The following is a 27114-nucleotide window of genomic DNA, read 5'->3' as shown; positions in this document are numbered from 1 at the left end:
TTGTTATTGTTACAGTAGTAAAATACTGGAGACAAGTTATTGTCGCCCATTAATGGAGTGGTGGCCATATTAATTATTTTATATTTGTACTATAGAATACTCTACAGCCATTGAAACAATTAAGGTACTATTGGAAGATTTCTGAGACATGCTGTTAAGTGAAGAGAGTAAGTTTCACTGAGTATAGTAATGTTTCATTTCATACAAAGTTTATACCTGAGTATATGGACCTATTATGAATATAAAAAGGAAATTGAAGGAATTTTTTCTTTTAAATTGCAACTGTTATTAATTCTAAGGGAGCAACTTGGAATAGAATTATAGTGGTGAAATAGGATTTCTATATTTTATTCTGTATACTTTAGCACTAGTTTAATCCTTTATTAGATGACTTAATGATGGGGACATTCTGTTTATAACATTAAAAAAAAAATTGCCAGAGAAATACATACACTCCAAAGCCGAGGTGGGTTGATTTCCTTTGCTTTAAATAATGTTCCCTTGCATTACTTCTTTCCCATTTGTTCTTCAACATCCAACATCTTCTTTAAAGTTTGCTTGATTAATTTAAAATTAATAGTTTAATATTTAAAATGAATATATTTTTATATTTATTTTTATAAATGTGTAGTCTCTTTTATTAAAAAGTTGAATGCAGTCTTGCAGCAAGCTTGGAATCACTTGCTTTCAGAAAATTGGACATGACCAGATAAATGTCTTTGTGTCAAGTGCCATGATTTGAAGGTAGAAACTCAATAAAGACTAGCAAATTAAAGATTTCTAAAGCAGAGTAGTAGTTTTCTGAGGAATAGTAATGATAGATATTAAATGAGCCTTTAGTTTATTTGCTCCAACTTATGAAACAAAAGATTGTCTGGTAGAATAACTGTTATTTCACATGCCCATTAGGAATACGGATAGTGTTCAGAATAAAGCACATATAATAAGCACCGTCATGGTATTTTACTGTCTTGAAGAGTTTCCTGATAAACTCCAAAAATTTACTTGGGAAATCTGAAAGTTCATTATCTAGTCATCTAGCACATAGAACAAATATTTTTTTTAGAATCAGCACATCCAAATATTTGAAAAATGTACAATTATGAAATAGATTTATGTTTATAGACTTAAGAAAACTTAAGTAAACTATGCTTTTAGTAAACAAAAGTTATATATTCTTTAAAATTTGTTTTTGGGGGTACCTGTGTGGCTCAGTCCATTAAGCGTCTGCCTTCAGCTCAGGTCATGATCCTAGAATCCTGGGATCAAGGCCCACATTGGGCTTTCTGCTCAGTGGGGAGTCTGCTTCTCCCTCTGCCCTTCACCCTGCCTGTGCGCTCTCTCTCTTAAATAAAGAAAATCTTTTAAAAAAATTATTTTTAGGCTTGCCTCGCTACTTTTTCACCTACTCTGAAATCCAAATCTTCTCCTTTCTAGGTTGGTTCCTGGTCATTTCTCCATGTGGAAACGTCTCTAAAATCACATCATAATCTGTTAAACCAAGGATATTTTATTTGTACTATACTGAAAAGTACCTGTGGAATCTCTAGTCTTAAATTTCTAGTCTTTTGTATTTTAAACTTAATTTTTCTCCTTTTTTTCCCCCTGAAGATTCTATTTATTTATTTGACACACACACAGAGAGAGATGATCACAAGTAGGCAGAGGCAGGCAGAGAGAGAGGGGGAAGCAGGCTTCTCACTGAGCAGAGAGCCCGATGTGGGGCTCGATCCCAGGACCCTGAGATCATGACCTGAGCTGAAGGCAGAGGCTTAACCCACTGAGCCACCCAAGCGTCCCCCCTTTTTGTTTTTCTTTTGTAAAACATCAGAAAAGCTAAACAAAATAAATGCAGTTGGTAATTGAAAACCATTAAGACATATGCTCCTATCCGTTCCTTACAAAATTTTTCCAAATTAAAAAAAAAAAGACAACGTATTCTGTTTTCTGTTTTTGAAAATAATTCATTATCTTCAAGTCACCTTTAAGAATATCTATGGCAACTTAATCTTAATAGTTCAAAAATGAAAACCTATATGAGAAAGAAGATAAATATTAGTAATTAGTGAATTTAGATATAAGGTACATTGGGTTGAATATATTTATTCAGTTTTCTGTAGGATTGAAGTTTTCCAAAAAACCATTTTTTTAATATATAATCTAGGTTCTTAACATTTTCTTTAAAATGGCAAAATGAATTTACTGTTACCTGAATGTGGTCATTTCAGCTAATGAAGTAAAAATAGTTCACAGCCCCAATTAGGATCTCTGTTTAAGAAATAGAAGGTCACAGACCTTAGAGTAATTTCATGTGCAGCTGCTTCTCTGTGTTTATAGTCTCCCACATTCTGTCTCTGACACGTGGATGTTGATGTTAATACCTGGTGGGTTCTGGCTGTGTTTTCAAATTCATGTTGCTCTAAGTTGTTACTGTTAGTAATCTAGTGCCTTCCAGGAGAGCCAAGATTCACACTTAGAATCTTGGAATCTGGAATGGAGTTTGATGTTGAGAACACAAAGTCGCCTGAGGAAAACCTACTGTAGATTCATACTTTTTTTTTTTTTTTTTAAGATTTTATTTATTTATTTGACAGAGAGGGAAAGAGATCACAAGTGGGCAGAGAGGGGGAAGCAGTCTCCCTGCGTAGCAGAGAGCCTGTTGTGGGGCTCGATCCCAGGCCCTGCCCCTTCCCTGGGGTGAGAGCTTCACCAGGCAAACTCCATCTTGCATGTACACTTTGTGATGGTGCTGGTAATTGTGCGCGCGCGCGCACGTGTGTGTGTGTGTGTGTGTGTGTGTGTGTGTACAGGTCACCTGCCCTGCTCTCAAGATGCTCTCCCTCGACTGTGATGGATTTATATGCACACCGTTGATGGAGTGGGTTGGTAGCTGTGTGACAGAGGGTGGGTTACTTAACCAATCTGAGCTGCAATTCGAGTTGTAGAACAGGGACAGCACCTGTGTGTGGTTCCTGGCACATTCATGAAGGTGTTTAATGTTATTACCACTCTCCATATATGTTTTCTCTCTTTTTACCCATCTTCCTCCTGTGAGGTAATTATTCCCTATAACGTATTTTTCAGGGTTTATCTAAAATATCCGTTAGTTAAGAGGCTTTGTTCTGAATATATGCACTTAATGGGTGTAATTATTAAACACCAAAAATGAATATTACACTTGGGGCCCTTGCATTTAGGTAGGTGCTTTGCTGAAGGGAATAGTTGGGGTAAAATGCAGCCTGTGTCTGTACCCCAGCTTCACGAACCTTGTAAGGGGACCCCTTTTTTTGGTCTCATCAAGGTGCCACAGAGGGGACCAGAGACTCTACAGTGTCTAATCCCCTGATCACTGGCCTTTTATGCAGGTCCTCTTTGATTTTAGATAAGAATGGTTCTTTTGCTGTTAGAGTGGTTTGTTGGTATAAATTCATTGGTTAATAGTAATTCATTTGTTGATTCAAATAAGATCAAAACAAACAACAGATATTAAATATCCCTGTTAGGATGTAAAACAAAATGAAACAATAATCTGGCCAAGTATGGTTAAGTGTCAGAAGGAGCGCTGATATTTTATATTACTGATTTTCTTTATATATCTTCTGAGAACGCTACTTACTTTCTAGTCGTCCTCACAGCTACTTGGGTAGTCACTCCGGAGTTGTCTCCTTTGATGGTAGCCCCTTGCCATGATGACCCCATGTCAGTAGCTTGGAGTCCGCTGCAGGGTGTTGGCAAGTGCTACAAATTAGGACTTTTTTTCCCCCTTTGAGAGTTATTTGTTAGACACGGATCAGTGCACTCGTGGTTTTATCACATCTTCACAGCAACTGCTGGGACCTTTGGCCGTCCCTCCAGGTCACTACTTCGGCAGCCCCTCATTGCATTCGTCTGCGTCTTTAACTTGAGTGGCCAGACTTCTGCTTTCCCAGATGGATTTCCGCATGTGTGTGTCTACTGCTTTTACCAGCCTGCCCACCCTCTCTCCATGAGCCCCTGGAAGGTTTACCAGAAGGGTGCTGGGTCCGGTTCCAATTTCCCTGTGCTTTTGTAGTGGCATTGCTTTGATAGGAACCTTGGGATTTTGTCTGAGGTTATGATATAAAACTGACCCTTTTAAACTTTCCAGTTCTATTGGAGAAGCCAGGGAGGGCTGGGTGTTCTTTGGGGTGTTTGGGGTACCATAGAATTTTAAGTGCATTGGGAAGACACCTGCACCATGGCAAGCCTCTCCTTAGGCTTGTGGAGTACAGTATATGTGCTCCTATTTTAAAAATATGATTTGGATCTTGGTGGTATTTCTTTTAACTGGCAGAAGAAAGGAGGTCTGTAAGTGCATGTCTCTTTGACTTAGTCAATACGTGTGACTCAACTGCTTTGGCCTTGGCAACAGTATTACATAAATTTTCTCATGGTTTAATGATTCTTTTAAGAAGATGAGGGGCGCCTGGGTGGCTCAGTGGGTTAAGCCTCTGTTTTTGGCTCAGGTCATGATCTCAGGGACATGGGATCCAGCCCCAAATCGGGCTCTCTGCTCTGCTGGGAGCCTGCTTCCCCCCCTTCTCTCTCTGCCTACTTGTGATCTCTGTCAAATAAGTAAAATCTTTAAAGAAAGAATGAAATTATATTAATATCTGACGGCCTACCCTAAAGGATACTTCTAGCTCTCCCCCCCCCCCCCCCGCCAGTCCCCTGTAATTCGGTTTTTACAAAGAATTCTCATATGTAAAGGTGATTTTCACAGTGATGGAGAACAGAGACAAAGGGGTGTGGCCAGATGAGGAGTGGGTTTCACATTTTAAGGCCAAGACTTGGCCGGAGCCAGAGAAATGGAGCCTGCTGATACAGATCCTGGAATCAGGCAGCCAGGGATTGCAGAGAGAAGGAAGAATCAGGATGGAAGAGCCATGAGACTTATTTTAGAAATTGCCTAATGACAGATTCAGGGTTTTGAATAGGAAATAGTATTTGGTATTCAAAAGATTTCTCAAATAAGGGGGGAGAAAGGTATCTCTGGCCCTTGAAAAGCTAATCTGAATAACAAAGGCTGAGCTGACTTTACAGGAAAAGTGTGAAAGGCTTCTGAATGCACTTCCCTGTTCTTCGTCTTTGTCTGAAGCTGCTGCACATTGTTCAGGGGCATACACATGTCTGCGCTCTAGAGTCCTGGTATTAAATGGATAGACGTTGTGGCTTTTAGAAAGACACTTACTGTCGAATGTTTTAGAATTTATTTTAATCTGTTGTTAGTTACAAAGTCTGTTTCCTACTAATGGAAACTGATGAACTTTTTTCAGAGGGAACATTCCTATTGTGAGTAGCCCAGATCAACCTGCTCTATCATTTGGAGCACAGGTCAGTGGACAACTTGATCCTCTTTTACCAGAATGTTCCAAGAGTAAAACATAAAACAGTTTCTATCCCTGAGTGTGACCTAAATAAATATTTCAAACCTTTTATTTTTGTTAACTGAAAGTTGTGTCAGTTGTGTTTTATATTTTTTACTTGTCCTACATAATCATTTTTTCCATCATTTTATACTAAAAATTGTAATGAGGCTCTTTTTTCTGAAGGCATCTCTTTCTGGTAAATATTGATAAGGCCGTCTTTCATATAAAATGAGCTGAAGTTTTTTAGTCCATTTGCAAATCATGAATTCCGAATTTAATTATATCCCAAGGGAACAACCTGAGGAAACCAAAAGTACTGATATAATTGGATCAAATTGTGTAATCAAAAGCAAATGATATGGTTATTAAATCTAATGAAATGATCTCCCAGCATTTAATTCATTTCTCTGATTCAAGAAATTTTAGTAATAAGTGAATGTGTTGAAATGGACATCCTAGGCAGTCACCGCTCCTAAACAGATCTTTTCCTCTAGACCGTTTTTTTGCTTGGAAATATTTCTGAAGGCTACACCTTCAAGCGGAGGGTTGATTTGTTTTGGGACATGGGTAAGAGGAAAGGTGAAGGGAAGTGAAGTATAGGTCCTTATGAAAGGCAGAGGGAAAGCAGTGAAAGGAGAAAATCGCTGTTGAAAAGTACTGTTCCTTTGTATCACCACTTCGTTTCACATGAAGTGAACACGAACCGTAAGTCGGTCGTCTAGATGACATCTAAAGGAGTAATATTACTAGTCTATAAAGATTTTGTTAAAATTCTTGGAAAAGATAAGCTCCTGATAAATAAATGATTGAAATGAATAGCAAATCTACAGAGAGCCTGTGTGAGTGTTTCACAAAAATGGTGATATATTCAGTCTCGTTAGTAATACTGAATTCGAACTAGAATGACAGCAAGGCTTCTTGTTGATCAGATTAACTAAGGGGCGTGTGTGTGTATGTGTGTGTATTGGAGTAGCCAGTCAGGAATTGAAAAGGGATAAAATTTTACCCTGTTTACAAGCTACCTAGTTAGCCTGCTACAGTTGCATGGATGGTGATGGAGGATGAGTGTCCTGGATCAGAGATGAAAGATTTTGTTACTGTTAGCAGAGCCAGCAGCGTGAGCATCAGCATATTTGGATCAGTTCCTCTTATCCCCAAACCCGTGGAAATGTCACCACTGGCCCAGATATAAGATCTTCATGCTGTGTGGATTATGTTATAGAGGTTATGGTACCGCCCTTGGGAGGGAGATACTACCTATATTCTCAAGACTTACAGGTATGCCAGAGTTGAAGGAGAATTGTCTTCCAGTGCAGACCATAAAAGTTGTGAAATGGACAGCTTAATATCAGTCTGGTAGAAATATCTATTGATTTGGTCTTTTCAGAAAATAAGTGAGCACTAAGCTCTTTAAAATGATCATGTCATTTGAAGCATTCTGTTTTAGACTGCTTTCAAAGAACATAATCCTAAATATTGAAATGTTTTTATTTAGAAACCTGTGATGACTGGAGTTGAAAAGTATCCTGTGATGAGTGACTTGATAGAAATGAAATCTTTTGAAAATGTTTTCTGTACAATTTGAAATAAAATACTTCAGGTGAAACATTCATATTTTATTGCGATTCCTATGTAAGCAAAGAACACGTGTAAGATTTCAAAACACTAGAAAGAAATACCAAACGTAAGGTGGAAAAGCTGGGACTCATCTCAATCAGTGCGTTGTTTTCTTGGAGCGCATGATGTACTTCAATCATTACAACCCACTTTTGTATAGGATAGAAGACAGATTTATTTTTAAAATCAAATGATATTTTATAAATCAAGATTTAGTTTTACTTATGAACAGGGAAGTCTTAGTACTTAATCATCACAAGGCAGTGTTCCAGATAATCGGCATTAATGAACTCCTGTGATTCTCATAGAAATTCAGTAGACAGTACTCTTCCCAGCCTGTGAGTAACTGAGGCACAGAGAAGTTATATAATTTGTCGGGATCCTGCAGAATCCATGTTTCTAACCAACAGAATGAAGTGCTATACCAAATACAGCACATGTCTTATACTTTAGATGAGTGTATTTCTTTAATATCTTAATTTTTGTTTGGCATTTTTATCACATTCTGGGTATTAGAGACAGTGCAGTAATGCATAGCTAATTAGTTTTATTAATGTTAATTTCTAATGCTATTATAAGCTGTTGAACCATGATCTAAAATTGAGCATTCAGACTTACCATCATTGCTATGTACTTTGTGTCAAACATATAAGCGGTTTCGTTTTGTTCAAGAGAATACATTCTCTCAATCCCTAGGAAATCTACTGACTAGTTTTTGCTTCATTGAATTCAACTAGAAAATTGAGTGAAAGCACTTACTTTATTTAAGCTATTTATTGGTTTCAAGTAACTTAATGACTACATTTCATTTGTGAAATTATAATACTGCAGTGGGAAGTAATAAACCGGTACACATTCTAATGCATGTTTACCTGTGTGGATTTTGTTACAGGACCCATGTGTTACTCTTTACTTGCTTACTAGTAATTGAAAATAATACAAAACTTTGGGGACTGTTATATGTTTTCTTAGTAAGCCCTTCAAAATTATTAATGGTGAAATATGTGTTTATCATCTAGGAAAGCAGGATAAAAAATATATATGTTGGTCCCTATGGTCCCTATGGAAAGTCCTCTTAGGTGTTTGTGGACCACAGGACCCAGTGATGAACTTGCCTTACTGTGACTCTTCCTCACTAACTCCATTGATTCTGTTTAATTGAAATTTCTCCTAATTATTTAATTTATTTTATATGGCATGTTAAGTCTTTTTCTCATCTTAATCTTTTCTCCCATTTGGAGTGCTACACCCCAAAAATGGTTTTTAAAAATCTCTGCTTGGTTTTTAAGACGGCTTAAATATGATACATATCAATGAATAATCCCATGTTTGTACCTCTTTATAATGTTCTGTTTGATTTTTAAGCCCTTGATTCTTTGCAAAGTCACTTTTCAGAGAAATTATAATACAGTGATATTATGTAATAAAAATAGTTTATAAAAGTATGGTAAGGTTTTAAAAAATCAATAAAAATAGCCTTTATTGTAAGAAGATTTTATGCTCATGGTAAAAATACTTATTTCTATAAAGACACAATAAAAATCACTTTGTAATCTTGCCACCCAAATATAACCACAAGTTAAATTTCCTGATGTTTATTCTTTCTATGTTTCTCTTAAAATGACAGCCCCACCTCCATTTTAATAGTAAGTCTCACTCCATATGAAAGTTCATTTATTATCTGTTCAGAATTTAAGTTTTTTTCATTTATTCTTCTACCCACTTAAGCCTCCATGTTGCATCACCACTTCCTCATATCAGGGAGATCATATGATAGTTGTCTTTCTCTGCTTGACTTATTTCGCTAAGCATGATACGCTCTAGTTCCATCCATGTTGAAACAAGATGGGATTGGGAGGGAGACAAACCATAAGTGACTCTTAATCTCACAAAACAAACTGAGGGTTGCCGGGGGGAGGGGGTTGGGGAGAAGGGGGTGGGATTATGGACATTGGGGAGGGTATGTGATTTGGTGAGTGCTGTGAAGTGTGTAAACCTGGTGATTCACAGACCTGGGGATAAAAATATATGTATATAAAAAATATATGTTTATAAAAAATAAAAAATAAAAAAAAAAAAAAAAAAAAAAAAAAAAAAAAAAAACTTACCAAAAGATCTGAAACGATAAATCTCCTAAAAGAAAATATAGACAAAAACCTTCATGAAAAAAAAAAAAAAAAAAAAAAAAAAAAAAAAAAGAATTTAAGTTTTTCTCCAACATAAGTTTTATTATTATTTTCTCTTTTCACACATCCTGGCTCTCACACTCACTAGTTGACTAGGATCACATGCATTACTTACTAGGTTTGGTCACTCTTCCTTGAGTAAAAATATGGCAAAACTCAAGACCATGGGCCTTTTTGATGCTGTTTTCAAAATCCCAGCTCAACCACTGCAGGGAACAGTGAAATCTTTTCTAAGCTTTATTTCTCATGATGAGAATTCCCACTTTGTTGTGAGGATTAAATGACAGAGTGTATATGCAGTTTGTGTTGTGTTTTAGATGTGTAGTAAAATTGGTTCTTTCTCTTTTCTCTAAAAACTTTACTTTTATATGTAAGGCACTTTGCATGTAGTGGTATCCTTGAGTCCATCATAGCTTCCCAGACAGATCATCTTATTTCCTTTCTTTGGATTAGGAATGTAGGGCGTGGTGACATGGCTGAGGTGGGTCTTGTGCCCAGCTCTATCGTTCAGTGCACCGCTGCACATCTGGGCATGCCCAGTACATTTCTAGACATAATATCTCATACAGCGTTTAGTAAACCTTATTGACAAATACTTTGTGTGTCAGCAGCACACCTCTGTTATCCAAATCGCATTGTGAATCCATCACTGGGAACTTGTCATGTGGTTATGTTGCTAAATTATGTTTGGAAAAAAGTTTAACACATAATTCATTAAAAATCTCATATGTTTTGGGGCACCTGGGTGGCTCAGTTGCTTAAGTGTCTGACTCTTGATTTTGCCTCAGGTCAGGATCCTGGGTCTCAGGGTCCTGTGGTCAAGCCCCGTGTAGGGCTCTGCACTTCGTGCCAAGTTTGCTTGAGATTCTCTCTCTTTCTCTCCTGCTACCCCTCCCCCTTCTTGCATACTTATGCACTCTCTAGAATAAAATAAATCTTTAAAATAAAATTCTGTTGTTTTGTTTATTAAAATATGCTTAAGGGTTGTGCTGAGGATTAAACTGAGGTTGTATCGAAGACAAAAGCAGTAGATTCTCTACTAAATGGCACATCGTAGGTCTTCAGTATATATATTAGCAATTATCATTTTTATTTTTGTTATATATTATAAAATTTGCAGGTCTCTTGCCTCTTTAAGAAGTGATTTGCACTGATCACTGGCAAGAAATATTTGTTTCAATTTTTTGTTTATTGATCTAAATGAAAGTTCATTTTTAAATTATTTTAGTTCCTATCAAATATTAATTTTGAAACCATTTTTAAGCCAAGGAGAAAATGTTTTTTGACTGAAAATAGTTGTGTGTAAATATTTTTAAACATATGGTATTTTAATGTACCACTGAATAAGATTTCTTTTTTACTTACCCAGGTATTATTTACTTCACCCCCAAAATAAAACATTTTATTTATTTATTTATTTATTTATTTATTTATTTTTAAGGATTTTATTTATTCTTCAGAGAGAGAGGGAGAGAGAGCGAGCACAGGCAGACAGAATGGCAGGCAGTGGCTGAGGGAGAAGCAGGCTCCCTGCTGAGCAAGGAGCCTGATGTGGGAGTCGATCCCAGGACACTGGGATCATGACCTGAGCCGAAGGCAGCTGCTTAACCAACTGAGCCACCCAGGCGTCCCCAAAATAAAACATTTTAAAATATCACCTCGATAAGGTCTAGAAAGTTATTAGAAAGGCAGAATGGTCAGATGAAAAAATCCATATATTTCAACAATCCATAAATCCATAAATTAGGAATGTTCAAAAGAAAACAATTGGGTGTTATTCTCATACTCAAGGCCCCTATGAAACCAGATTGATAAGGCTGCCTGGCCATTCGTGTGTGGTGGGGGGACTGGACACCTCATGTGAAGCATGGCTTCAGTATTTTCAAAGTGGTGATAGATACTTTGGTCATGTGTTTGGCATAAATATGGGTAGGAGTGAGGCAGCTGATGCCGGGTGAGATGCAGGATTAGTTACTGAATTCAGTGTTCTTAGTAAGGATTAATATGTAAAGCTTCTTTTATGTATCATGGGGGCACAGGAAAAAATGGAAGAATTAAGTGAAGGAAGAGATTCTAGTATATGATTGGATCTTGGACCAGATGTCTTCCGGTATGATTCCTCCATGCCCTGAAATTCTAATAATTATGAGGAACCAACTTACATTTTGGAACTTAATTTTGAGATTCCACTCTGCATGTAACAGGTGCAAAGATACATACTTTTTGTTGTTCTCTGTAGTGAGATAGCGTTCATAAATCAGCACCATCTGTTCTCCTTCTAAAGACTCTTCTCTTGCCTTGGGTTGTGTGGAGTCATGTTGTGTATGTTCCAAGACAGGAAATGTTTCATTTCTGTGGTAAATGAAAATTTCATGGGCTGTGTTAAATACTGTGTTTGCCATTCCATTTGATCAGTATTAGCTTGAGCTGGGAATGTTTGGAATCCTGTTGGGGGGATGAAGCTCACATTTAATATTCTACATCACAAGTACTGAATCATTCCTAATATAAGCCCCAGTTATTTGGTGTTGAGCTCTGGGTTCTGTGGTGTTCAATTCATGTTATAATGAACTGCACTGCATTTAAAAGTATAACGGTTATTAATTTCCCAATACAGTACAAGAAAATACTTTTAAGAGGTCTTATTATCTAGTATTGTCTATCCTTCAAGGATTTGAATTAGGTTTTTTTTCATAAATGTTTTTACTCAAGCAGAATATAAAGACCATGAAGTAAAATTATATTACACATTTCCTGATTTTACTTGTTTAGAAGGTTGCTGCTATACATTTACCATTCTCAGTTGAGAAGGCCCCCTCCCCTAGATGTTTTCAATTGTTTTCCACGTGTGATGGGAACTTACTTTTCCCTGGTGATTGGGCCAATTAATCAAGTCGTGGCAACATTAACAGAAAAGCCTTCTGGAATCCTGTTTGTGATACTTAGGGGATATGGAAAGAGATTCCCCTTGGAATTATTTTTCTCTGAATGTGATCCCCCCCAAAAGTGATTTAATTCATGCTGTGAACATCCAAATAAATATTTTTTGGGGGAGATGGTGTAGCTCATTAGTAGTTAACATGTTTCTCATTAAGTTTGGAAGGTCTTGGAGGTACTCTAAAAAGTGTGAAAAAGACTTTTACTTAAGCATTTTTGTAGCAATATAATTGAACCATTAAAATTATTTTATTGTTAAGAATAATGAAAACACTTGAAAAATATCGTAAATTTAACAGGATACCATCAGAACTTTCACTTCCTTTTGCATTTCCTAAACATAAAGATCAAAGATAGGTGTGTAGGAAATTTTAAGGAGGCAAACAACTAATTTTTTATAAAATGTTTTTAAAATGATAAATTATTTCTTAACATTATAGGCATTTTTTCAAGTAATAACTTCACAGTATTTAATTCCTTGAAGCTTAGAGTTTAAATATAGATGTACAGGTGGTTGGTTTCTAGATAAAGTTTTATTGTGTTCCTATAAAGCAGAATGTGTGCTTTTCATTTCCTTGCTTTTATAAGGAAACCAGTTACAGATTTGTCCTCTTATTTCATATGGTGATTGATAGAGGCAGCATTCAATTTTTAAGTGTTCTAATTACAGATCCTTTTCTTCTTTGCAATGATACCTACTTATGTTTTTGGATATATATATATACATATATATATATGTATATATATATTTTAAAATCTGTGACTATAGAGAACATATTCATTACTCAAGCAAGAAAAAATATAACTAGGTAAGTTTTGAAATTAGAAAGGTAATTAGGAGTTTAGCCAAATTTAGTTTTCTTAAGCAGGTCATGTGAGTACATGTGATTTCAGAATGTGTCATCCCTTGGTTCTGTAAGGGCTTTTTAAGTTGAGGGTTAGCCTTGATAGTATTCATATTATGGAGGAGAATAAGATTACTTTTTCCTAGAAGCAAAGAACAAATAAATTCAATGTCTTTATCCCTACTTGTCTAATACACATTTCTAACCTGATCTAAAACTCATCGTCTCACCCAAGCTTATCATCTACTCATTTTCTCTTACTCTTTTTCTCACCTTTGACTAGAATTCTTCCATCTTTTTAAAAACTTACTTAGATCCATATAATATGGTAAACAAAGGGTTAACAAAATCTTTCCTCTCTTCTGCATGAGAGTTTAAGCTTTGGTTATTTTTTGGCTCTCTTTTTCTGAAAACCTGATTAAAAGCTTCCATCCACTATATTTGTATGGTACAAGTGACCTCTGATTAGTAAATTGCATGTGGGCTCAAAAAACGAAGTATGTGACAAGCAGCTCTGCCTGTGGTGTTTTGAGGTGCCTGCTTCTGTGAGGTGTGAGGGAGGCTTTGAAGCCAGAGGAGCTCTCGTAGCCTGCTGATGTGAGTCCTTTCCTGCACCTGAGCTGGGACACCCAGGAATCGCTCTGGGACAGTTATACAGCCTGCTTCTTCCAAGGATCCTGCCTTGCTGGCAGGTTGGGTTTCCAGTCTTAGGTCCTTCGGGAATTTCAAATATGTAGTCAGAATAAAAATACTACTGGATGGCTTTTAATGAAAAAAAAATGAGCACTCTGTTCTGCTCCTCCTGATTGTCCCAGTCCCTCTCCTCAGAGGGACTGTTTATGGATATATTTATTCTGGTACTTACTTCCATGTTTCTAAATAAAATGTTGGGTTGCTCATTCCTGGTTACTGGTTATTGATATCTGTTGACTTGCCACTGTGGAAGATGAAGGTTTTTTCTTTTCTGCCTTTTTTACTTGCCATGTTCCCATCTCTTTGCTCTTATCACATCCGAAGTCTAAGTGAAATCCGTAGCCTGTGCCACATTAGATGGCGGTTTGTGGCTCACTGCGTGACCAGGTAGGCACTCTGATTAACTTTTTTTTCCCCTTACACATTTTCCTTTGCTGTTCCTGGAGTCAATTGCTTTGACCTTTTAAAAATCTATTCTGTTTTATCTGTGTATTTCTGAAACTTTCCCCTACATGCTCCAACAGGTATGTCAAAATATTTCCCAAATGTTCAAAAATATCAGACCAGTTATTACTTTCTTTTTTTCTCAGGGAGATAGATTTTCCAGACTCCTCTGTTCTGTTGTTCTAATCTGACTTGGCTGCTGCTTCTCTGAGCTTTCTTTTCACCTTATTCTAGGACTTTCCTTGGGTTCTGTCCATTGCTTTATTGAATTTCTTGGATTTTGCGGGAGCACATCCAAAAATAGCTTAATATGAAAAGATTCATGAGAAGTGAAGACTTTGCCTATCTAAAGATTTTTTTTTCAGCTTTCATACTTGATTTTTCTTTGGTTGGTTGGTTGAACATAGAAATCCCCACTGAAAAATTTGGTTTAATATAGAAGGTATGACTCTAGTAGAATTTAATGTTACTTTAAAAGGCATGGTTATGATAGAGCATTTTGTTACTGATACTTCTAGTCTTCATTTGCTAGCAGTCATACAAATGCTACCATTTGGCAGTGCTTAGATTAAGCACTGTTGTTGAGAGATAATTCTCCATTGTTCTCTTCCATTTTTTTATGCCTTGTGAGCGGAAGCCTTTGTTGTAGACTATCCCTGCAAGGATGTATGTACAGCAAACAGCCTTGGAAGATAGATATAGTGTGTCCTGCCATAGCAGTGGGCAGACACACTTTTGCCTATGTAAGGTATTTGGGTTCCCTCAGCTCAGATTTATTCTGTGTGCACCAGCGTTCCTTACTTTGTAAGAATTTTAGCTGGAGAAATGTGCGAAGCCAAGAATGATACTTTGGCTATTGCTGTAGTAAACAGTCCTTTGTCTCTGACCTAGGGGTCTCGTTTTTTTCCTCTAACATCCATGGAACTGTGCAGGCTAAGTTTGGGATAAAATCATAGGTTCTTCAAAGTTGTTTTTTTTAAAGATTTTATTTATTTGTCAGAGAGAAAGAGAGCACATGAGTGCACAAGCAGGGGGAGCTGCAGGCAGAGGGAAAAGCAGGCTCCCCACGGAGCGAGGAGCCAGATACTGGACTCTGTGTCAGGTCTCTGATCCTGACTTGAGCCAAGGGCAGATGCTTAACAGACTGAGCCACCCAGGCATCGTTCTTGACATTTCTTTCTCCTCTGAAAATTTCCTCGACCAGTAACCCATAGTGTTTTCATCCTCGTGCCATGTATTTGACTGTATACAGCATTTAGTTGTTTGCACTTTTTAATGAGGATTCTCATTTCAAAGACATTTTACAATGAAGGTACTTTGTATATAGCAAAGCACAACAAATATCAGGTTTTTTGAAGGTTTCTAAAATGTAGATTTTATGTTTGAGTAGATAATATGCTTAATATTAGTAGGTGGGCAAATGCTTAATATTAAGTTGTCTCGTAAGGCACAAAGTATGAAAGGATGAATGTATTCTCTTAAAATATAATGGTGTAACACTACCGTAAATCGTTTATTTGCAGTATGTTTCATATGTCATGTATTTCTCTTTTCAGTACCAGCTAGCATTTACTGGGCAATTACTATGTGTCAGGCACCATGTTATACTTGTTTTACAGGTTACCTTATCCTTCTCAGTAGTCCTAGGAAGATGTTTTTATTGTTTGTATTTTACAAAAGAAGGGATAGAAATAGAAGGGGTATATAACTTGCCTAAGGATATAAAATTGGCAAATGGTAGAGTTGGTACTCACACCCAAGGCCATTTGATTCTTGAACCCGAGCTCTCCTATAAAATGCTATAAAATGGAGAGAAGGGAAAAGATTAAAAAGTGTGTTTTCTAGGGTGCCTAGGTGGCTCAGTGGGTTAAAGGTTCTGCCTTCGGCTCAGGTCATGTTCCCAGGGTCCTGGGATTCAGCCCCACATTGGGCTCTCTGCTCAGCGGCGAGCCTGCTTCCCCCTCTCTCTCTGCCTACTTGTGATCTCTCTCTGTCAAGTAAATAAATAAAATATATATATTTTAAAAAGTGTATTTTCTCATCTGGAAGTTTTTAACAGTGTATAGTTTAAATTAGTATTTTAGGCCTTTGTTATTGATTTGACATAAAAGCCAAGTTCCATTTTCCGTGTCTATAATGGAATTCAGTATATAACTTGTGCTAAAAGCTACCAGGTTCAGTCACAGCTTTTTAAAAGTACAAAACAACAAAGTAAAGTGACACAGGAGTTGATATTTACCCATCCAAAAGTTGGGAAATTTTCAGTTGTGGTTCCCACAGCAATTGCATCTCCGCCTCAGGGCAGTGAATGTTGCGATTTAAACTGAACACCATATGCAGCTGCATGAAATAATATTCTACATGCTCTCGGGGGCCTGATAATGGCCACTGTGGGAACAATGAATGTGTAAATTATCAGTTACTCTTTTATCACTGTAGTATGAGGCATTTCATTTATGTGGCTGTTTCGTAGTATAACTTAGGTGTTTTGCTGGTAATATATCATGGTGGCATTTCAGTGGTGCTTAAATTATTAATGAATCCTGAACTGAAATGTTTTTAACTTGAAAGATTATTTTTATGTTTTCCATCTGATTTATAAACAATCTCTTTGGCTCTCCTCCCTACCCCCACTGCCAATGGAAAAGCATAATTTTAGGAGTTCTTGTTTACATTTAAAGTGTGGTTCTTAGGCAGGTTCAAGATGCTGGTTAACCTTTGAAATGTATTGTGTGCTTGTGCTTAAAAGAGATAGATGACTAAGAAGTGCATATTAGAGCCTCTTAAATCATAGGATCATCAGTCTTCAAGTACCTTCACTTCATGCACTGCACCGCTATTGAAGACACATGGAACCTATCTACAACTCATAGAAAAACTTGGTGCATTCACCTTCTTATTTTGGTGGATTCTCAGAGGTATTGTCAGTTGGGTGTTACCAGTTGCTCTGTGTTGGCTTAATACTGCTTGAAGAATGTAAAATACTGCTTTAACAGTGCGCTGAACCTACGATCTTTGCTTATCATTTTGTTGATTGATGACTTTGTTGATGGCATATAAATTTCTGCTATGAGTCTCTCAAATACATGATTAAAAATACAAAATTTTTCTTCTTAGGGGTGCCTGGGTGGCTCAGTTGTTAAGCATCTGCCTTTGGCTCAGGTCGTGATCCCAGGGTCCTGGGATCAAGTCCTAGTCAGGCTCCCTGCTCAGTGGGGGCAGCCCTCTTCTCCCTCTCCCACTACCCCTGCTTGGGTTCCTGCTTTCACTGTCTCTCTCTGTCAAATAAATAAAATCTTTAAAATATTTTTTTCTTTTTTAAAGAAGACTTTTTCTTTAAAAGTTTTAAAACTTTTCTTTTCTGCAGTTTAATAAATTCACATAGAAAATCCCTGTTACTAAATTTATATAGTAGAAAGGGATGGACCTAACACATTATATGCTTATATAAGTTGTATGTATAAACTTCCAAGAAACAGATTAAATAAATTTTATTTATGTGTATTTGGAAACTTATTACCCCAAAGATTTCTCGGGATGATTTTGTTTTTATTAGCAAAATATATGGACTATCTGCTGGGTACCAGGCACTAAAGGATCCAAGATAAAGACGCTGAGCCTCTGAGCAACTATGATTAGAGATTTCAAGTCTTTGCTAAATATTCTAATTTGGTTAAAAAGGCCTTTGGTATCAGTCATTCATATTTATTATTATTCAAAGTATCCTGAAAAGCCATCCTAACTGTGAACTCTTTAATGAAAAGACAGTGACCAAGGTTATAAAATGAGGGATATTGTTGAGTGGCCATTTCATTTCTTTTTAGGCGCCGTCTCATTTATTCCACACACACCTTTTGCAGGACCAGTGTACTTACCTGGTTTCTACAACATGTTGAACATAATATTTTACAAAATTCTGCCTTCATTAAAGATACAAAAGTGAGGGTGGATTATTTTGCTCTTTGTGCCTGTTCCTATGCTTCAAGCTTCATAATAGACGTAAACAAGTGGTTCTTTATGGCTAAGATCTTAATGCCTTCAGAGATACTTCTAAATAACCAGTCAACTGGCTTAGGGTGTCTTTATGTGAAATTTCAGGGAATGAAGGATTTGAGTCTAGGGTGGTACTTCCTGCACACTTATTTTGATGAGCTGATTTAGAGGGAGCATTGATTTAGGAAGAACATGAAGATTTTGGTAGTCATTAAGGTTTCTAATGGTCTCAACTGTTGAGGTTAGTAAAAATTTTAAGCATGTATTGCCTGTGCCCTGTACATTTACTTATTAACATAACATCATAGTAATGTATAATTATTCCTGAAAACATACATGGAAAAGTGAAATAAAAATGATAAAGTTCCCGTAAGTAGAAGTTCTTTCCTTATTGCAGTGGTGTCTTGTCTACCTCCTGGATATGCTAACTCAGGGAACTGTGGCTCTAAAATACAGCTTGGCATATACACATAGCCACCTTATCACTAACACTGATACTCCCTAGAGGAAGGACCTAGTTAACACGATCAGAATGCCTACCAAACTCCAGTTTTATCCAGTTTCCTTTCACATGATGGAAGTAAACCTAACATGGAGTACACTTCTCTTCTTTGTGCTATGTGTCTCTAGGATGAGGATGGGACAGAAGAAGATAACAGTCGCGTTGAACCCGTTGGACATGCTGACACTGGTTTGGAGAACATACCCAGCTTTTCTCTGGAGTAAGTTATGGATGGTTTTAACTAATTTTGTAATATACGTGTAGCATCACTGATAGCAACAAGTATTCCAAAAGCATATGGCATGCGGAATGTTTGTGCTTAGTTAAAAACATGCCTTGCATTGGTTTGTTTTCCAAAAAGCATCTTTGATCTATTGCGTTAAGTACGTAACGTAAGAAGTACAGCGTGGAAATTCCCATGGACCTGTCCTGGTTTCATACCTTGGCAAATACTATTAAATGATAACACGAAATAGTATTTGATTGAAAATGTTTGTCATGTTAACAGCATTGTAACTGTTTTCAAATTGCTTTCTATGTCCGTGTTTTGGTCATTTGTTTGTTCTTCAACTTTGCTAAGTTAAAAAAAAATGTAGATATACTTTGCTTGAAAAGCCAGTTTGAGCATGTAAGCATTAGTCATTTTAGTATATATGTTTTCGATTTGAAGAAATGGACTTTCTCAAGATATCTGTTGAAGAATTAGAGTCATAGGTTAGGGATTTAAATGTGACTTTAGGTATAAAAGGACAAGGAAAACTTTACTATATTATCACAACTTTACAATTATCTTATGTATTGACATGTTTAAGTGGAAAGTGTTCTCAGGACTTCTTTGCTTGGTAGTTTAGACCGGGGAGGGCAATCATTCTGAAGTTTTGTTTGACTTTGGGTAAAGTTGAGGGAACCTAGATAATCGGCATTTCAACTCTTAATTCTGTCTTTCCTTGGTCTTCCAAGGGAGCTTTTTCAGTGAGATTAAACAGGGTCTAGAATCGGGGATGTTTAGATAGACAGCAACCAGTAGTCTCTATTAAAGTTAAGAAGTACTTGCCATGTCCTACTTCTTTTCAGAAAGAATGTGGAATAAAATAAATTTATTAAAGTTACCATTACTATTTTCATTTGATAAACTAATCCTTGAATAGATATTCAAATGATACATAACAGTATCTAAAATAAGAAGTTGTGAAATTCTATGAAAATACAAAAATTAATTCATTTAAATAGTATTCTGTAAATATTTTGGCAGTTTGGCAGAATTTTAATTTTTTCCTAGTTAACATATGTGATTACATCTATACACATATTCTTAATTTTGTTTTGATTTGTTTGATATCACTGTCTTTATTTTTCTTTTAGTCTTTGTATTATATAACGAGGACAGTTAATAGTATCTAGGATAACTTTAGGTTTTTATTTAAGAAATACAACTGAAGGATTGGTATTTCCTTTATGTAAGAACTAAACTGAGATCGTTGTCAAATCCATTGGTAATCATAGTTGTCCAGGTTGCTTCTACTAGATATTTAATTGAAATACTATTTTTAAAAATTGATTGTTAGATAAGACCTGCTTATATTTCTGTGCACAACACACACACACACATACACACACAGAAACCTATGAAGAAAATGAAATCTCATTGAAAAGAATTAGAATATTTACATTCTCCAAATTAACCAGTTTTCATTAAACTCAGGCTTAATAGTAAAGTACTTCCATTATGTAATAGAAGTAGCTTCATATTACTTATATCTCTCTTCACAACTTTAAAGTTTGGTTACAAACACTTAGAGAAATTATTTGATTTTTTAGCAGGTATCTACTGGCTTTGAGGAATGAGTTTCATTCCCGGCATTGTGGGACATTTCCGGAAGCTTAAGACTTTGCATTGTTGTGGGATAATGTGGGCAGGAAGGATCGCTGGATCACATCTGGCCTGTCCCTAACGGGGACAAAACACACTGGACTATTGGAAGGATTGATAATGTGACCTAGGCAGGAGCACTTTGTAAATTTTAAAGTGCTGTGTGGCCAAAAGCCCTTTATTCATTTACTCTTCCTTGTCCTTGAAATAAATACTGGGATGGAACGTTTTCAGTGGAAGTCTAGAGATCTGACTCACAAAATGTATACTTGTATTACACATACAAGAGTGTGGTCCAAGAGAGAGGGTTCTGTGTCATTTTAATGTCATTGTTCTGCTGCTTGCTCTCTCCCCATGCTGTCAGGCTAGTGTGCAGGTATGTACTGTTTACTGTCGCTCTCATCCTCACGCTTATGTTCCAGAATGTGTACGTGTATGCGTGTGCGCTTGGTGAGATTTTCGTTGTGTTCTCTTCTGTTGTTGATCGTGTGTCCGTGTTGTAGCAGGTTTTTTTTGTTTTGTTTTGTTTCGGTTTTGGTTTGTTTACAGTACATGTTCATGCTCCCTCATTCATCATTGTCTCACAGTGATATGGTAAAGCTCGTACGAGTCCCCAACGATGGAGGGCCTCTGGGAATCCATGTAGTGCCTTTCAGTGCTCGAGGCGGCAGGTAACGTATCCTGGAGGTTTTTAATTGAATCCTAATGTTGAGTGTTTTATCTTCATTTATGCCCATCTACAGAGTGGTGTTGATTTAGCATATGCTTAATAGGAACATTTTCATTTGGGGCCAACTGCTCGTTCATTCAGACGTATACATCATAATCACAGAAAGCACTTACGCTGATGAAGAAATCAAGCATTTAAATTATTCTAATAATGTTATTGGTCATCACACATCCCTGCAAACATTTTACTTCACTGTGTATTGATGAAACACTTTAGAGTCAGAACTCCAGCTGAATTTGCAAAATTAAGGGAGAGCTTAAAGCAGTTTTCTGGAAAAACTTACCTAATAAAAATGATCTGAGTAACTTAGGTAATGATTAATTTAAAATTCATTTTTAGGTTTAATTAGTTCTTAAATTTTTGTAAGATTTTTATGATTATGTGTGAAACCTAAATAAGCTATTGATTTATCTCCTATCGTGTGGTCTGTGGCTCCTTCTCGTCAATCTCTGCACACTCAAATGTTAGAGTTTTGTATCATTAATTACTTCATTACTTTTTAGAATGCATATCTTTTTTTTAATTAATTTTTTAATTTTTTATAAACATATATTTTTATCCCCAGGGGTACAGGTCTGTGAATCACCAGGTTTACACACTTCACAGCACTCACCAAAGCACATACCCTCCCCAATGTCATAATCCCACCCACTTCTCCCAAACCCCCTCCCCCCAGCAACCCTCAGTTTGTTTGGTGAGATTAAGAGTCACTTATGGTTTGTCTCCCTCCCAATCCCTTCTTGTTTCATTGATTCTTCTCTGATATGAGGAAGTGGTGATGCAACATGGGGGCTTAAGTGGGTAGAATGCATATCTTTAAAAACTTCGAATGTCGTATGAATTACTTTTACTCTGGTGCTGCGTTCTGTGAAAAAAGTATTACTGGATTTATTAAAAATTTTTGTTTTAATATCTTTAAATACTGTGAATTGATTTTGCGACTCATGGTTGACGGGCATCTGTCAATAACCCGTGAAGTGCTCACATCCTTGTCCTGGAGAAATGAGCTGTTCAGGGCCTGAGGTTTACTTGTATCCTCTCTTAAAGCCCCATTCAGTAGTTACCCAGTGAAATATACTTATGAACTATTTGGCTTATTTCGACCTTCTTTCTTCTATTGTTGCCATTATTACAATTTTTTTAAACTTCCTTTACACTGGGAGAAGGAAGAGGAAAGCTGGAAAGTGGACTTAGACCAGGGACTGAGGATGTGAAACACAGTTTACACCATTGCCAGTGAATTAGAAGTGTCTAGTATGTTGTAAAAAACAGGTGGGCTGTCACTGATTAGTGTGTGGTTAAATTATTTTATTTTTTAAATTGAGTATTTGAGCAATTGTACTACTTCCTGGTAAACGCTTCTAATGGTGATGACTCCAGGTTTCACTTCGTTGGCGAAGCACCTACTTTATGAGATGTCTGGAAGTTGAAACTTTGATTTACCTAGAACTCTGCTGGAGTAGGAGACTTGACAGTTAGTGTCCTATAACAAGCTTTGAAATTCACCTTGAATTTTGAGGTGGCATTGTATTCACAGGGCTGTGACTGCTTTCCCTTTTTTCCTTCTTCTCTTCTTTGTTTATTTTTAAACTCTGGAGAAGCATTGAAATTTCTTCAAGGTGATTTCATGTAAACATGCTTAGTTCTTTTTCAAAAATGTCCTTTGCCTTTATTTCCTTTAAAGGATACAATTTTAAACGATCTCAAAAGTTAAGCCCTTTTTCATTTTATTTCATGAGTAGAAAAATGATATGGTAAAGCACATGCATTGTAGCTTCCAAATATTAGTGTACATTTATCTCCCTGTGGGATATAACTTTTCACAAATGAGATTTAATTGTGTATACACCAGCTCTGAACCAGTGTTTCATTTTTTGTTATTATTGAAGTATAATTGATGTACAATATTCTATTAGTTTCAGATGTTCAACATAGTGATTTGACATTTGTATATATTATGAAATGATCACTGTAGTAAGTCTAGTTACCATCTGTCACCATACAAAGTTAATAATATTATTATCTGTATTCCCCATGCTGCACATTATATCCCCATGAATTATTTATTTTGTAACTGGAAGTTTGCTTCTCTTGATCCCCTTCACCCAGTTTACCCGCCCCCCAAACTCCCTCTCCTGTGGCAGCCACCAGTCTGTTTTCTATGAGTCTGGTTTTGCTTTGTTTTGTTTGCTCATCTGTTTTGTGTTTGAGATTCCACATGAAAGTGAAATCATGTGCTATTTGTCTTTCCTTGTTTGACTCATTTCACTTAGCTTAATAACTTCAGGGTCTATCCATGTTATCACAGATGGCGAGATTTCATCCTTTTTTATGGCTGAGTGGTATTCTGTTGTAGATATACCGCATATTTATCCAGTCATCTAGGGATGGACACTTAAGTAGTAGCTTCCATGTCTTGGCTATTGTAAACAATGCTGTAATGAATATGGGGTGTCTGTATCTTTTACAGTTAGTGTTTTGTTTTCTTTGGATAAATACCCAGAGGTGGATTTGCTGGATTATCTGATAGTTCTGTTTGTAATTTCCTGAGAAACCTCTGTACTGTTTTCCATAGTGGTGGCACTAATCATTCCTGCCAACAGTGAACGAAGGCTTCCTTTTCTCCACGTCCTCAAGAATACTTGTTATTTTAGTGTGTATGTGTGTGAGGGGGAAATTGATAATAGTCATTCTGACAAGGCTAAGGGGATCTTGCTGTGGTCTTAATTCCCATTTCCCTGATGATTAGTGATGTCAAGCATCTTTTCATATGCCCGTTGGCCTATTTGTATATCTTCTTTGGGAAAGAGGTCTACTCAGATCTTCTGCCCAATTTTTCTTTCTTTCTTTTTTTTTTAGATTTTATTTTATTTTTTATTTGACAGAGAGCGAGTGAGAGAGGGAACACAAGCAGAGAGAGTGGGAGAGGGGAGAAGTAGGCCTCCCACAGAGCAAGGAGCCGGGTGTGGGGCTTGATCCAATGACCCCAGGATTATGACCTAAGCCAAAGAGAGATGCTTAAGAATTCAGCCACCCAGGCGCCCCTCTTCTGCCCATTTTAATTTTTTTAATTTTTAGTATTTATTTATTTTTTTGCTTTTGGGTGGTGTGATGTTATTAGCTGCTTTTATAATGTATGAATCTCAAATATTATCTCCTATTTAGTACATTGCCTTTTCATTTTGGTGATAGTTTCCTTCACTTACAAAAAATGTGTTCATTGGATATACTCCCATTTTGTTGTTGTTGTTGTTTGTTTGTTTTGTTTTTAAAAGATGTACTTATTTTAGAGAGAGAAAATCCTCAAGCAGACTCCCTGCTGAGTCAGGAGCTCCATGCAGGGCTCCATTGCAGGACCCTGAGATCAAGACCTGAGCTGAAATTAAGAGTCAGATGCTCAGCTCATTGTGTCACCCAGGCATCCCACCCATTTATTTATTTTTGCTTTTATTTTCTTGCCTGTAAAGTCAGATCCAGAAAAAGGTATCTCACTAAGACTGGTATCAAGGAACTTAATCACCTGTGTTTTCTTTTTGGATTTTTATGGCTTCAGGTCTAACATTCAAATCTTTAATCCACCTTTAGTTAAATTTTGCATATACTTTAAGACGGTGGTCTGGTTTCATTCTTTTCATTCTTTTGCATGTAGCTGTCCAGGTTTCCCAACACCATTTGTTGATGAGACTGTCTTTGCCCCTTAACTGACTGTGCCACCCAGGCGCCCCTATCTTTAACTTTTGATATTTATTTACAACATGTCTTGGTGTTGATCTTTCTGGATCATCTCATTTGGGACTTTCTGTGCTTCTTGGATCTGGATATCTTTTTCCTTTTCCAGGTTCGGGAAATTTTCAGCCATTATTTCTTCAAATAGGTTTTCTGCCCCCTTCTTTCTCTCTTCTCCTTCTGGACTTGTATAATGTGAATGGAATATATTTGATATTTTCCCATAGATCCTTAAATCTATCCCCATTGAAATAACTTGCTTATCTTTTTTTGTTCTGTTTGGGTGATTTCCCCTCCCCTGACTTTCAGGTCACTGATTCATTTTTCTGTGTCATCTAGCCTCCTTTTGATTCTGTCTAGTGTACTTTTCACAGCAGTTACTCTATTCTTTTGCTTTGTGACTTGCGTTTGGTACTTACATTTTTCTGTCTCCTTGTTGAAGTTCTTGGTTTGTTCATCCATTTTCTTCTGACTTCCGTTAGCATCTTTACGACCATTACTTTGACATTTTTCTTGGATAAATTACTTCTGTTTCATTAAGGCTTTTTTCTGGGATTTTATTTTGTTACTTCATTTGTCTCTTGCCCAGTTGTATCAGTTCTGTGGAGTCAAAAAACCTAATCTCCCCCCACCCCTACCTGTGTCTGGCACTCACAGGATATGCCCTGTGTGCTCTACACATGGCTGTCCAACTAAGGCAGGGTTGCATGAGCAGCTAAGGGCAGAAGGCATCGTTCTACTCACCTGCTGCACTTGGAGGTGCTGGCAGTGGGGAGAAGGGGTTGGTTTCCCGTAGCTGTTAGCTAGCTAGAGTGAGGCACAAAAAATGGCACCCACAACACTATCACTAGCAATGTAGAAGTGACCTATAAAAATGGCACTTGCCAGCATTCTGTCCCTGGAGAGAATACCAAGAGACGTCTACCCCTCTGGTAGATCCTTTAAGTTTAGCAAGTGAAATTCCTTCATCTGTGGTCTAGACTTTTTTCAAACTGCTGCTTTTTGAGCTGGGTCCAATGTGTGAGCTCCCTGAGAGGGAAATCTTTATTCTTGATAGCCCTGTGGTTTTCCTTAATGTAATTCCTGTTGGCTTTCAAAGCCAGACATTTTGGGGGTTCCTCTCTCTGGTTCAGGCCCAGAGAGTTGTGCGTGTCTAGTGTGAAGTACAAACCCCTTGCTCCTCAGGAAGAAGATGTGTATATGTAGTGATTTATGTATGTATATATCTATTTATATTTGTGTTATATTTCAAGTTTTTTCCCAAGTGTGGGTCACTATGTTGGGGGATCTTGGCAAGAGCACATGTCCATGTGGTCTTTTCATCCTTTCTTACAGAGTAGCTGTTCAGCTGGTTCTCAAGTTCCTTTCTGGTGGAACAGTTCCATATGCAGCTATATGTGTGTTGTATCTGTAGGGGGACATAAGTTTAGGATCTTCCTACACTGCCCTCTTGATCTACTTTCTGCCCTCCCACTTAAATGAGACTTAACCTATTTCAATTACAAGCATGTCATTTTTACACATTTTCTGTCATTTATTATACATTTCCTCCCTCAATGTGAAAGGATATTAGGATAAAATAAATAGATGAAAAGCCTAGAGCAAAAGGAGAATAAGATAGAAAAGTAAATGCAGTATAGATTAATTCAGTGGAAGCAATTTCACAGAATCCATCAGACACTGGTTACCATGGTGTTTAGAGATACAGAACACATTCAAGAAGGCAAGTATCCCTTTGCAGAACTACAAGTTGTTTTATAACTGAGTCATTTTTAATCCCTGTTGATTTGGCATTTAAAGAAGAAAATCTTGTGTAGCTTTCTTATATAAGGGACAAGGCGATTAAGAAAATCAGATTCTTTATAAAATCTTTTTAGGCATTTCCCGTTTTCATATTGGGAAACAACAGAAATATTTGTTTGTTTGTTTGTTTTTTCTCACTATTTGTATTGCATTTTTAAGCTTCTGCATGGATTCGAGAGTCATGGTTCTTCAGAGTTAGGTTGTCATTGGGAGAGAAGAAAATAGGCACGCTGCTCAGAATCATAGAAGTCAAGACACCCTCATGGTCCTTGTTCTCAGAAATGCTTATAGGCAGATTCTTCTGATTCAAACAGAAACCTTCCCAAGTATTTACTGTGTGACGATTCCTGTGTTAGGTGCTAGGAAACAAAGATGAACAGG

At 36.9% G+C, this 27114-nt stretch overlaps 1 protein-coding gene across 19 annotated transcripts in view; it reads left to right on the top strand.

Moving 5' to 3' along the window:
- The window catches only part of PARD3 (par-3 family cell polarity regulator), a 663820-nt gene that overhangs the window by 349138 nt on the left and 287568 nt on the right, over positions 1-27114 (top strand). For 18 of the 19 annotated variants that reach the window (XM_059184243.1, XM_059184241.1, XM_059184242.1 and 15 more), the window contains exons 6-7: positions 18733-18824; positions 21062-21145. In XM_059184243.1, coding sequence (XP_059040226.1) covers positions 18733-18824; positions 21062-21145 — 176 coding nt within the window. The remainder of the gene's footprint in view (positions 1-18732; positions 18825-21061; positions 21146-27114) is intronic. The other variant, XM_059184236.1, reaches the window with a different exon arrangement.

The sequence above is a fragment of the Mustela lutreola genome, chromosome 8 (assembly GCF_030435805.1).
Source record: "Mustela lutreola isolate mMusLut2 chromosome 8, mMusLut2.pri, whole genome shotgun sequence".
Lineage (NCBI taxonomy): Eukaryota > Metazoa > Chordata > Mammalia > Carnivora > Mustelidae > Mustela > Mustela lutreola.
Note: the sequence above shows the minus strand (reverse complement) of the source record. Positions and strands in the feature narration are given on the sequence as shown.